The sequence below is a fragment of the Marmota monax genome, unplaced genomic scaffold, assembly GCF_021218885.2.
Source record: "Marmota monax isolate L192 unplaced genomic scaffold, Marmota_monax_Labrador192_F-V1.1 WCK01_AAM20220418_F8-fsc00071, whole genome shotgun sequence".
Lineage (NCBI taxonomy): Eukaryota > Metazoa > Chordata > Mammalia > Rodentia > Sciuridae > Marmota > Marmota monax.
Window position 1 is genome coordinate 5,869,548 of NW_026695217.1, and position 12,743 is coordinate 5,882,290.

Sequence of the window (12,743 nt, forward strand, 5' to 3'; positions counted from 1 at the left end):
CCTTGGCCAGCCAGACTGGGGGCTGTGCTGAACCAGCCATCCAGAGCTGCTCCCCTCCTGCATTTGCTGGGGAATCCTGTGGGCCAATAGGAGTTCCCGCAGCTGTCTGAGTACCAAAAAGGGAGAGAATCTGTGAAAGGGTAGGAGCATTCCAAGCGCAGACAAGGCGCCAGGGACAGCTCTGATGTGTGACCAAGAGTAGGGTGGGTGGGGATTGGAGACTCTGCATAGGCAGGAAGAGGCCCCTGATTTCTGGCTCTCCTCATCCAAGGGGCCCAGGCAGCAGTGGGCCAGAGCCATGTGCAGGTGGACAGAGGGGAGAAGAGCCTTCTTATGGTATCTCAGTGGTTAGAACCGGGTGCTGCTGGGGCCCAGAAGCCCAGAGATAGAGGGTAGAGCAGCAGGCTATGGATGGCTAGGAGTGGAGCCAGGAAGTGCTTCTGGAAGATGGATCAAGCTGTGATGCAGGATTTAATAAGCAGGGGCCGAGTTAGTTGCTCTCTTTAACACAGGGAGAAATGCAGCAATGCAGGGTCTACTGATGTAGGGGTCCCCAGGGACGCAGCACAGGGGTGGAGTACTCAGAATGTGTGAAGCCCTAAATTTGATTCCCAGCACTGCAATAAATAAATGAGTAAATGAATATGGGGTCCCTGTAGCTGGAACATCTTGGGTCACCTGCAAGGGCTCAGCTGTGTGATCTTAGAATGATTTAACCCCTCTGAGTCTCTATGTCCCTCTGCAGTACAGGGATGGCTTCTTCCTTGTGTGTGCAAGGTTAATACCTGTAGAACACTGGGTACCTAGTGAGCGATTGACAAATGTGACCTCTGATGGCAAATGAGTTTAAAAGAAAGTGTCACCAGTAGATACAAAACGTTTAGCTCAGCAGCTGTGCTTCATTTGGTTTTTCTTCCTGTTTTCTGCTGCTTCAGGATTTACATCCTCTAAATATTATATAGAATTTGCTGTTTACTGGGAGAGTGATTCCAGATGAGCTTTCAGGACCTTAATTTTAGCTCCCAGCAGGAAATATGGATGTCCTGTTGACCCATCTGAGTTAACAGGTCTGAAGCCAAACACATCTCCAGCTCCAGCTGTCCCAAATGTCTTCTTCCCTGGTTTCAAAGCCAGCACTGGCTCTCTGACCCACCCTCCAGGCACAAAACTTTGACCCAATTTTAACCTCATGTCTTTTCAGCTTCAATGTTAAATCTGTCATCAGGTCTTGTTCCTTCTTTCATTGTGACATCCCTTGGGTTCATTTCTTCTAGATGTACATCTCTTTCTTTCTCACTCTGCACACCCACTACCTGCTCCCCCCCCAGACCCCTAAAGACCCACTGTCTCTACTTTCAGATTAATGATCAACAGCTCGGTTAGGATACCACTTAAATCACTTATCTCACTTTGTCAAGAACTTTCAATACTTCTTTGAGTCTAAGCGGGAGTTCAAATTCCTAGATCTGTTATTCAAGACTTGGAGCAGACCCTCCCAAATTCTCTGCTGGGGGGTGTTCCCTAGCATCCACCTGGCTTAAGGCTCCACCTCCCCATTCCTTCCAGAAGGTCCTGTTCGATTCCCACCGCCCCTCACAAAGCTTTCCCTGGAATCTTTCCAGTTCTAATGTCTTATCACTTGGGGCTCCAGCGAACCTAACCTTGAATTGAGCGACACATTCTTGCCATTATCTTGGAGAATGGGACCCTATTTCTTGGGAACCCTCCACATTAAGGAGTTCTAAGATCAGGCACACAAAACTTGTGTGAATAGATGGATGAGTACAGGAACATGCTCCTGGTCCAGTCCCTTCTCCACTGATGGCCAGCGCTACCCAGTCTTCCCTTAGGAGGCTTGAGACCGGAACCAGAACCCCCCACCAGCACTGGGGTGCACTCGGTTCCTGGGTCCAGAGCGTTTCCAAGTCGCCTTCGCTCCAGGGGAGAGCCTGGCAGGGGGTCCACGGTGCGAGTCCCGCGCTTTGCTCTCTCCATCTGGACCCCTTCGGTGGGAACCCACCGTTGGTTCGGAACCGCCGGCACCAAGGCCCATGGCGCCAGAACGTGGGGGACCCGAGGTCCCCCCACCCTCCCCCTCGCCCTCCCGGTCGCCGCCAATGGCCATCGGGCCGTGTCCGTCGTGCTGGGTGGACGGGGCGGGGCCCTCTACATCTCGGCACGGCTCCCCTCCCGACTCCCGGGTGGGAAGGCTGGGAGGCGGAGGCGAGGAGGGGCTGCAGAGGGGCGTCCGGTTACGTCTCCGCCTCCCCAGCCGCGGGCCGCAGAGCCGCTTGCTGTGCGGGACAGCAGTTGGGTAACATGTTGGCGACGAGCCGCAGGCGCGGGGCTGTGTGGTTGCGGGCGCTGCTGCTGCAGCTGCTGCTGGCGGGGCCCGGGGGCTGCCTGAGCCGCCAGGAGCTCTTCCCCTTCGGTCCCGAACACGGCGACCTGGAGCTGGAGGACGGGGACGACCTCGTCTCCCCGGCCCTGGAGCTGAGCGGGGCGCTCCGCTTCTACGACAAGTCGGACATCACCTCGGTCTACGTGAGTCCGCGGGGCGGGAGAGCGCGGGACTGCGTGGGGTTGGCAGGAAGGCCGGGCGCGCCGGGGGCGCCGGCCGAGCGGGACGGACGTGGGCGTCGCAGGAGGGACTCGAGCCACAGGCCGCCGGGGCGCGGCGCTGGGTCTGCTAGCCGAAGGGTCTCGGGCCTGTCCCGGCCCGCCTGGGTCTCCCGCCTCAGGAGATGTTCCCCGAGGAGCACTCGCGTCTGGGCCGCACCGGGCACCAGGTCTGTCCGGTTCCGCGAGCGCTCTGCCCGGACGCCGGGACTCCGCGACCCCGGGAGTCAGGGCGGAGCTTCCTTCCCGCGGCCGTGGGCTGAGTCGCCTCCCGGAGGTCGTCGGGCGTCTCGCCTTTGTCCCGTGCCTGGCGTGGCAGGACCCGGCCGGGTGGGGCCAGGTGCGGACACCGAGCCTGGGTAGGAGAGTAGCCAAGTTAGGGTCCAGCCCGTGCGGGGGCACAGGGATTCCCGGGGGTGCCAGGCGGGAAAAGAGACGACCCGGCCCGGCCCCGCGCCCGGGCATTTAACCGACAGCCGCCTGCATCAGTGTGTGTGGACTGTGGATCCGACTTGGCAGTGATTCTGCTCTCTGCTGGGCGCCGTTCAGTGTCCAGAGGTCAGGGCTGGGAACGCAGGGCGCCTGGGTGAGCCAATTTCCTGTGGCCGACATTGTCACCCCGGGGGGCCCACATGAGGAGCGAGGCCAGACAACCTTTAGCTCTCCTTCCCTGAACTGGCCGGGCCTGGGGACATTGTCAACTTGGTCAAGCCCTGCGGTGCCGCTGCCTCCCCAGCCAAGCACCATGTGGATTTCATAAAAGCAGCGTGCATTCCAGAAGTGGGGAACTACACAAACAGCGCCTGGAGCCTGTCCCGCTGGTGAAGCTGCTGGGCTCTGCCCGCCTGACAGAGTGCGCTTGGGATAACACCCTCGTGGGGCTTGTCAGTTGAGTCCTTAGTCCCTGACCCACGAAGAGCTCTCAGCCCTTCCGGTTGACTGCCCTGCCCCCTGGGCATTCTGACCCGGTCTGTAGACCCCTTTGCAGCATAATGCTTTTGAATGCACGAAGTAAAATCTGAGAGATTACCCAAGAGATCTCACATGTTGAAATACAGATCAAAATATAAAAGAATGTATGGAGTGGTGTTCTTACTTTTAACCATATTAAATAACAAGGTGGAACAGTGGATTCAAGGGTGGGCCAGGCAGCTATTGAACCTTGAAGATCCTGAGGACTGTAAATACCTGCAGCAACTATAATTTGATGTGGAAAGGCCTGTGAATTTTGTTAGGGTCAGAATCACTAAGTGCTACTGCTGTTGTGCTTAGTTACCTACATTCAGGTTGAAGGAAATACTAAATATCAGTTAGTAGCTACAGAAAATAAACACGAAAATTTCTCATGTAAGAAAGCAGACTCAATGGAACCACCTGGCAGTGGAATGATCCAGGGTAGCCTTGGTAGGGGTTTGGGATGATTTGCTCTGCTTCATCCACCTCTCACCTTCCACAGCTGTTCTTTCTAACACAGTAGCCACTACCCAGAGGTATTTCTCTAAATGAATGGCCACAAAATAATACGAAAGTTTTGGTCATAGTAGCCACATTTCAAGAGCCCAGCACCCTCATTGGCAAATGGCAACTATGTTGTACACTGACACTCTAGAACATTTCTAGCATTGCTAAGAGTTTTGCTGGACAGTGCTGCCTCCCAGGGCCAGTTGAGACTCATCCTTCTTTCATGTCAAAGGCACAGGAGAGATAGTGGAAGGACCTGAGTGCCTTCTCAAATCTCGGCTTGGGCCACGCCTGCTGACATCTCATGGACTACAGCAAGTCAGGTAACTGTACCCAGGGTCAGTTGGGAAGCCAGTCATCCTATCCATGGTGGTAACCAGCAGGGGGACAGGGAGGGGGAAGAACTGAAGCCAAGTGATATAATTTGCTGTGTGGAGAGTCATGGAAGGTGGCTGGAAGGTCATGGTTGGAAGCTTGGGTAATGGTAGCTCCTCTGTTTTGCATATCTGTCTGCCGGTGATTTGCAAGATGGCCTAGACAAGCAGGTGAGGGAGAGTTTGGAAGCAGAAACCAGTGTCGTAAGAGGCTGGTTTATCCTGGCACGTGGGCAAGAGGCCTGCAGAAGGGGGGGAAGGGAAGGAGAGGGTGGATCTGAGAGGTGATCTGTCAGGTCACCTAAGGGACATGAAGAAGGCAGACAAGGATGGGGTGGCTGGCCAGAAGGGCTGACTCAAGTGAGAAGTCATTAGCCCAAGTTTGACAATGGCTTTGGAGACCAGAAACGGGACCAGAACATGGAGATGCCCTGGAACTAGCAGACCCTCAAGCAACCAGTTGGATTAGGGAGGAAGTGGAAGCCTGCAGACAGTGGTTTGCAAAGGGGAATAGGATAGGAAGAAAAACTGAATTTGGAGCCCTGGAAAACGATACCTGCTATCAATGTTGTGCCAAGGCAGCTGTTCTCAGTGTGCCACTTGGAAGAAGGGACCCCTGCTTCTGGTCTGCCCAAAGTTGTTCAGTGACTGTGGTTGAATGGCAGAATCCAAAACAGAGTTTTCATCTCCAGGGTCCCTGGGTGCCCTGAAACTTTTACAAGGAATTTATAAGTTTGAAACTCTTTTCCTAATCATGCCAAGGTGATACTTGCTTTTGATACTCTCATGGTCTCACACATATAAAGTGAAGCTCACCAGAGGCTACATGATGCATGCATGATATCACCACAGATCAAATGAAGAAGCAGATGTGAGACTCCAGCTGCCTTCCAGTGAGCCAGACATCAGGCTGATTAGAAAAAAGTAAAATGATAACTCTTCTCTTCCTAGGTACTTTTGAATTGGAAAATGTAATTATTTTCATTAAAAATCTCATTTATCATATCATGAGTTCATTACTTAAATGTTACCAACATTTAAATATTTCTCAGCTTTAATTTCTCATAGGATAAATATGGATTGTAATAATTTATATAAAACAAGTCTTTGGGACTCTTCAAACTACATTAGGAGTGTAAAGGATCCTGAGACCCAGTGTCTGTTGGAGTTCTGTTGGTCTGGTGGGATCCGGACATCATATAGGTATATGAGGTCCTCAAAGGCAGGAGGAGAACATTGCTGGGCAGTGCCCCAGGTGCCATCTTGGTTTACCAATTTCCTCCTGTGGCTCACGTGGGCTCCCTCTGTGAGGAAGCCTCATTCTCCCCATGGAATGACCTCTGAGCTTTGGATAGTAAGTCAGCACAATCTACCAATAAGACCAGCCATTCTCCAGATTTCATTTTGGGTCTCATCACCTACCTCTCTGAGCCACTGGACGTTTCACTTGAGCTCTGTTGCCTTGGCCAATGAACCTTGAACTCCCTGGGTGAGAGTTTTTCAAAATCATAACAAGGTTGAACAGAGCAATGAAAACATGTTCTTCCTTTGACTGGATTTTTATTATGTCAGTTTATTTATGCTAGGAATCTCATGCTGATTTGAAACTTTCATTGGGGGTGTAGATCAATAGAAGAATTTCTGGAACATAATTTTATTGCATATTAAGTTATTTGTCTTTGATTCATAAAAATTGAGAAATGAATTAATTGTTATTATTTAATGCATTTAGGGTTTTTTTTTTTGTAGATAAAAAAATCCTCATGCCATGGAAAAATAATCAAAGGATATCCTTGGTAGCAAAAAGATCATAGGTCTCTATCCTGACTCATCTCTGTGCCTCTGGTTTCCTTCCCCCTGCTTCCCTTTCTCTTCTCTGTCAGTCTCTCTCTCTCTTTCTTTTTCTCAAATACACACACACACACACACACACACACACTGTCCTCTAGATGTTTCAGGTATAGAGTGGCCACATTTACTGGCAGTCAGGAAGTTTATGGATTGACTGGTCAAGCACAGGGCCACCACTTAGGGCTGCGCAGGCTGTTCACTGCACACGAAGGGTTCTGGCCCAGGACACAGTAGGGCTAAAATCCTGCCCACACCCTGTTCACCCAGCCCTGAACCTCAGCCTGGAACTGGGGCCACTTGGAAAAAGGGACCCCTGCTTCTGGTCTGCCAGAAGTTGCTCAGTGACTATGGTTGAATGGCAGAATCCAAAACAGAGTTTTCATCCCTAGTGGAGGCGAAAATGCAGCTGATTAATTGAGGAGGCTATCTATTGCAAAGAATACCAGCTGGGGGCATGCCTTTGACCTGGGACAGACAGGGGGGAGCTAAGCCCTGGGGGGTCCAAGGAGGTGCCTTGTAGACCGACCTCTCCTCACCAACTTACAATTGATAGAAAATCATTTCCTTTCTCAGCCTCTTGTCAACCTGGTGTTTTTACATATAAAATGAAAGGGTTCAACAAGGTTATCCCCTAAGCATTTCATTTTGAATCTTGAATTCGGTTTGATTGGTGACCCCTGCCGTGTAGGCAGTTTAACGTTTTCAAGATGCTGGGTATCCTTATTGCTATAATGTGAAATGCAGTCCAGTGTTAAGATCCGTCATTCATTCACTCCATAAATACTTAATGTGTCCCCTAGTATGCCAGGCATAGTGCGAGGAGGATTTGGACAGAAATTGAAAGTAGATCATGTGTTTCTATCCTCCCAGAGCCTACAGGATCATGAGGACGGTGGACATTGAGCCAGTGGTGACACAGTGCCCATGTGCCACTGTGCCGGAAGAAGAAACTCAGGGTGCGATGTGCTGGCGGGAAGCCTGGGGAGAGGCCTGAGACCCTCTCCAACAGGGCAGGGACAAAGGGTGACAGAGCTTTGCTTGGGGGCGGGAGGGCAGGTGGCAGGAGGGAGCCTCACCTTATTCAGTCAGGGATTCAAAAAAGGACCATGCTTATGAGTTGCTGTTTTCCCCTTTTGATTAATCTGTTTATTGAGAATCACTGCCTGTCATCCTTGGGCATTTCTGTGTCATGTAGCTTAGTGTGTTATTTCATTTTTGCATTTCCTCTAAGTGGGTCATTGAATCATATCTTGAAAATATTCAGTTAGATTTTTTTTCCTGTAAAAAACATGTATAATTTCATTTTGAAATTAATTTTGGAAGTAGTAATACATCTAAGGTTTCAAAGAAGCAGTCTAGTAAAAACAGTGGAAAATGGATTTTCCTTCTCACTCACCTTAGAGACATCATTGTTCATGTTTTAAAAATCTCCTTGCAGGGAGATTCTCAAATGTATCTCTCTTCTCATTTATTACACTCATCTCCCTCTCTGATTTTTAAACAGCAGCTTTATTGAGATATAAGGCACATACAATGGAACTCACCTTTAAGTATGGTGTAGTGACTTTTAGTATTTTTAGAGAGCTGTACAGCAGTCACCACTATCCAGTTCTGAAGTAACATTTATTAGCCCCAAAGCAAACCGGGCATCCGGCAGCCACTTCCCATTTCTACCTCCCCCGCTCCTGGCAGCCACTACTCTATTTTCTGTCTCTGGATTTGCCTGTTGTGGCTGTTTGATGAAAATGGAATGTGTGATCTTTCACTCTGCAAGTCTTGGAGGTTCACCCCTGTTGTAGCACTACCAGAACCCTGTCACTGTCAGAGCCCCGTCACTGTCAGAGCCCCGCACTGTCAGAACCTCGTCACTGTCAGAGCCCATCACTGTCAGAACCCATCACTGTCAGAGCCCCATCACTGTTAGAGCCCATCACTGTCAGAACCTCGTCACTGTCAGAACCTCGTCACTGTCAGAGCCCATCACTGTCAGAGCCCCATCGTCACTGTCAGAGCCCATCACTGTCAAAACTCCATTCTTTTGTGGCTAGATAACAATCCGTTGTTTGGATAACCCACATTTTGTTTATCCTTTCTTTAGTTAATGGACATCCAGTTTGTTTCTCCGTTTGGACCATTTTGAGTATATGCCATGAATAATCCTGTGCAAGCTTTGTGTGGATCCCTGCTTTAGGATCTTGAGCACATCCTCGGTGCAGAATTGCTGGGTCATTTCTAACTTTGCTTGATGTTCTGAGGAGCTGTCAGACTGTTGCACGGTGACTGCACCGTCCCTCCTGTGTCCGGGGGTTCCACTTGCTCTGCGTCCTCGCCAGCACTGTTGGTTCTGTGCATCTGGGGTGGTGTCTCATGATTTTGACTTGCATTTCCCCAGCGGGTCCTGAGGCTGAGCATCTTTGCATGTGCTCATTGGCCACTCGTACGTCATCTTTGGAGAAATGGCTATTTCAATCCTTTTAATTGAGTTTTTAAGTTTTTAATTTAATTTTTAATTGTTTTTTTATTGATGAATATGTTGTATTTTTTTAAACTAAAGTACTTCGTAAATGAAGCTGTGGGTCACATGGGACCGCTGATGTCTGGTTGTTGCGGTGTTCGTCTTGTTAAGATTAATAGCAGGCACCAAGGAGATGACGGCCAGGGAGTGTCTGTCAACCATGTTCTGAAGTTTGTGAGCAGAGCCCTGGTGGATGTTGGTCTCCAAGCTAGTCCCTGCCCCCAACCTTTCATCCGTGTTTTTTTTTTTTTTTCTTTTGTCATTTGCTTGTTTCTATTGTTCTTTCCGCATTATTAGCTGGCACTTCTGAGGACAAGGCTCTTCCTTGTGATCTGTGGTTTGGGGTTGTACTACATACAGTAAGTACAGTAGGTCTCCTTCTAGAAAGACAGAAACAGAGCACACTGAATCCTTAACTCTCTCCTAGAGTCTCTGATGTTCAAATGAAGGAATTAGTATATCAGGAGGCTCCTGTTGCCACAGAGCTGATTTCTCAGGAGAACCCTGTTCTCCACAGAGATGGAGGAATTGGGCAAGGCCCCTTCCTCCGTCCCCACCCTCCAGGTGAAGTGGAGTACTCAAGGGCATCATTATCTCTTCTCTGATAGGCAAACCATGTAGTTAAAATATAAAGACCTTGACCATTTCTAAGTGTGGTCTCTGTAGAGACAGGTAGGTAACTCTTTCCGAATCTCTCATTAGACATTAACTGGATTAAGCAGCATTTGATGACTTTCTATTACCCTTGGTTGTCCCTCACCTTTTGTTTCTATTTCTAATTCTAGACAGCCATTCTCTGGTTCTATGGGGTTAATGGGAACACCATTGCCTTGGACTTGGGCTGCCTTCCTTCCTTTCTTTCTTTTTTTTTGATGGTGCTGGGGATTGAATCTGAGGCCTCAGGCATTCCAGGCAGCTGTGCCCGCTCTCTTTTAGTTTTGTTTTGAGACAGTGTCTCACTCAGTTGCCCAGACTGGCCTGGAACTCGGGATCCTCCTGCTTCAGCCTCCTGAGCAGCCGGGATAACAGGCGTGGCCACTGCATACAGCTGGACTTGGAGTTTTGTTCTGTCACTACTAGTGTGTGGTCTTTAGGCAAGTGATAGAAACTGAAGCTCATTTTTTTTTCCCCTCAAACTAAGAAGGAAGAAGCTGTTAATAATGCCCACTTTACTAAATTTAGTGAGAAAACTGAGGTAAAAGTGCTTTGTAAACTGTCTGAATTGACAAGGCCCCAGGTCCTCGTCTGGGCTCTAGACTTTTGACTTGGTTGTATCCTGGACTTGTTTTCAAAGTTTTTCTTTTCTTAAGCCTGTTAGTTTTCCAGGTTTTTCTGGCTGCTGAACCCTAGCTACGAAGCCACCTTGTCCATGGCTCCTGCCCCCATTTCTCCAAACAGAGCAGCCGCGTGTGACTAGAAAGACCCGGGTTATGGAACCCACTTGAAGTGTGTCTGGATCTTGCTTTCATCGCTGGGCGGCTGAGTGAACATTAGTCTCTCCATTTCCTTGTCCGTTTCACACAGGAGAAGACAGTGTTGAATTATTAAACTTCTAAAAATGCAAACAGTCACAGTAAAGGACTGTAAACAGCATACTCTCTCTAAATGTTTGTAGCTTTCCCATTCTTTATTCTAAATAATTCTACCTTGAGTTCCCCCTGCCTACCACCCAGGGAGTTGGCGTTCCCGCAAATGTCATTGTCTTCTCAGCACAGCTATTTGCATTTCTAAAGCCACTCTGTTTGTTTCTCATTTATGTTACCTCAACTATTCTCTGACCACACACCCTTTGGAGAAGGCCTTCCTCTCTATTGCAGGCTGCTTTCTGCCCTGGGGACTGCAGCTCTGCTCACGAAAACCAAAATGATGGCTGTTGTTTTCCTTCAAGACTGTGCACTTGGATATAGGAACTCTGGAACGATTTCAATTGACTATCTGCGTTTTGACTTTCCCCAGCATCTCCCACTGTCTTAAAGAGGAAAATGACAGCAACTGCTTTTGACACAGGAAGTGCTCTTCCACTTTAAGTTACTTGCTCCTTTTTGTCAGATGGGCTGAAACCATCACAGGTGGGCTTTTTCAGCTGTTAATTATGAGGTGGGTGACATTTTCCCCTTGTAGTTTTGTGACATGATTGACACTTTCTGCCCTAGGGCAGCCGATGAAAAGCTATATTGTGCATTGTGTGCCTTGGGGTGAGTGGGGAGAGGAAAGAGCTTTAGGTCCTGCCAGGGACATGCAGGGCACATATTTGCACCTTGCTAAGGGAACCTTTCCAGTGCAAATGGAGTTGGTAAGCAAGGCTTCAGGGCAGTATTTACACTGGTCAACCTGCCCAAAGGAGGTAGGTGTTTTCAACAAACAGTTTTTACTCTTTGATGTAAGTAACAAGGATCTCACCTGGCCAGAGATGTTTGTTACTTTGACACTTTAACATAATTGCTGTCATGTTTAGCTCTCAGTAATTCCTGGAGGCTTCCTAGAGTGTGCTTACTCAGGGTGGGCTCCTGGTGCGATCCCCAGCAGGAACACCCAGGTGACATTGAGTCAGAGATCCTTTTTTTTTTTTTTTCCCTGGGGGGGGCGTACCAGGGATTGAACCCAGGAGCACCTAACTACTGAGCCACATCCACAGCCTTTTTTTATATTTTATTTTGAGACAGAGTCTTGCTAAGTTGCTCAGGGCCTCACGAAGTTGCTGAGGCTGTCTTTGAACCTGCAGTCCTCCTGCCTCACCCTCCCAAGCCACTGGGATTATGGGCATGCATGCGCTCTGAGGTGCTAAATGCAAAGTTGGAGTGTGGTACCTCTCACTGGGGAGGTCAGAAAAGCCTTCTAGAAGAAATGAGATGTTCTCTGGAGAAGCTAGGCCACCTAAAGACTTCCCCTGGCACCTGGATTTCTACTTTAGCCTCCTATTTACAGATGTTCACACCAAAACTGAAGTCTGGTTCCATAACCCTAATTGTTTCAGGCAGGGCAGATGGGTGAGCAGAGTACTGTGACTGCTGTGCACCCCCTTGCTTAACAACTGTTCTTTCTGGACCCGGGCACTGCTGGTGCCTGTAACATTTGGTTGGCTTTAATTACTAGAGCTGCATTTGCCAGCACCTTCTGCTCATTAACCAGCAGGCCCAAAGCCACTTACACTCCTGAATCCCCGGCCGGCTGGGTGCTGGGATGGAGGCATGGGAGAGGCTGGGAGAGCCCGGGAAGGAATTCAAAGCCCTGACGGAGTCCCACTTACTTATTTTTGGCTTTTGTTGCTTGAGCTTTTGGTGTCATGCCCCCAAGAAAGCGTGGCCAAGACCAATGCCAAGAGCCAGTTCCTTGTTTTCTTTTGGGAGTTTTATGGTTTCAGATCCTACATTTGTCTCTAATCCACTTCACGTTAGTTTCTGTGAGCACTGTAAAGCAAGGCTCCAGTTTCATTTTTTGCAAAGATAACCAGTTTTCGTGGCACTGTTTACTGCCCCATCCCTCTGTCTTCTTGGTGCTCTTGCCACGTGTCAGTTGACCGCACCGTGTGGGTTTCTTCCCCAGCTCTTCATCGGGGTGGTCTAGTTCCCGTGTCTGTTCGTCTTGCCAACTAACCTGGTATGGCCGTCCCTTCATGCCGCTTACACAGATGGCAGTCATCACACTGTCCACCCACATGTATATAATTTGTTTTTGTCAGTTAGATACCTCAATAAATCTGGAAAAGCAGAACAGAATCAAAGATGGTGTGCTACAGGCCCTCTGGTGACCACACATGAGTGTCAGCTTGTCTGCTGAAACCACTGGCCCCTTTGCTAAACTCCAGATAATGATGTTCATTAGCTTTTCAAAAACTAAACCTTGGGTGGGGAGGGGGACTGGGGGCAGAAAAGATTGTGGAATGAGATGGACATCAGTACCCTAGGTACACATGAGACTGCCCA

At 49.1% G+C, this 12,743-nt stretch overlaps 1 protein-coding gene across 1 annotated transcript in view; it reads left to right on the forward strand.

The window, feature by feature from the left end:
• The first annotated feature begins 2,194 nt into the window (after positions 1-2,194).
• Positions 2,195-12,743, forward strand: part of Nid1 (nidogen 1) — a 70,630-nt gene continuing 60,081 nt past the window's right edge. Inside the window, exon 1 of the mRNA XM_046432050.2 lies at positions 2,195-2,544. Within this exon, the coding sequence (XP_046288006.1) occupies positions 2,320-2,544 (225 nt within the window). The 5' untranslated portion in view covers positions 2,195-2,319. The remainder of the gene's footprint in view (positions 2,545-12,743) is intronic.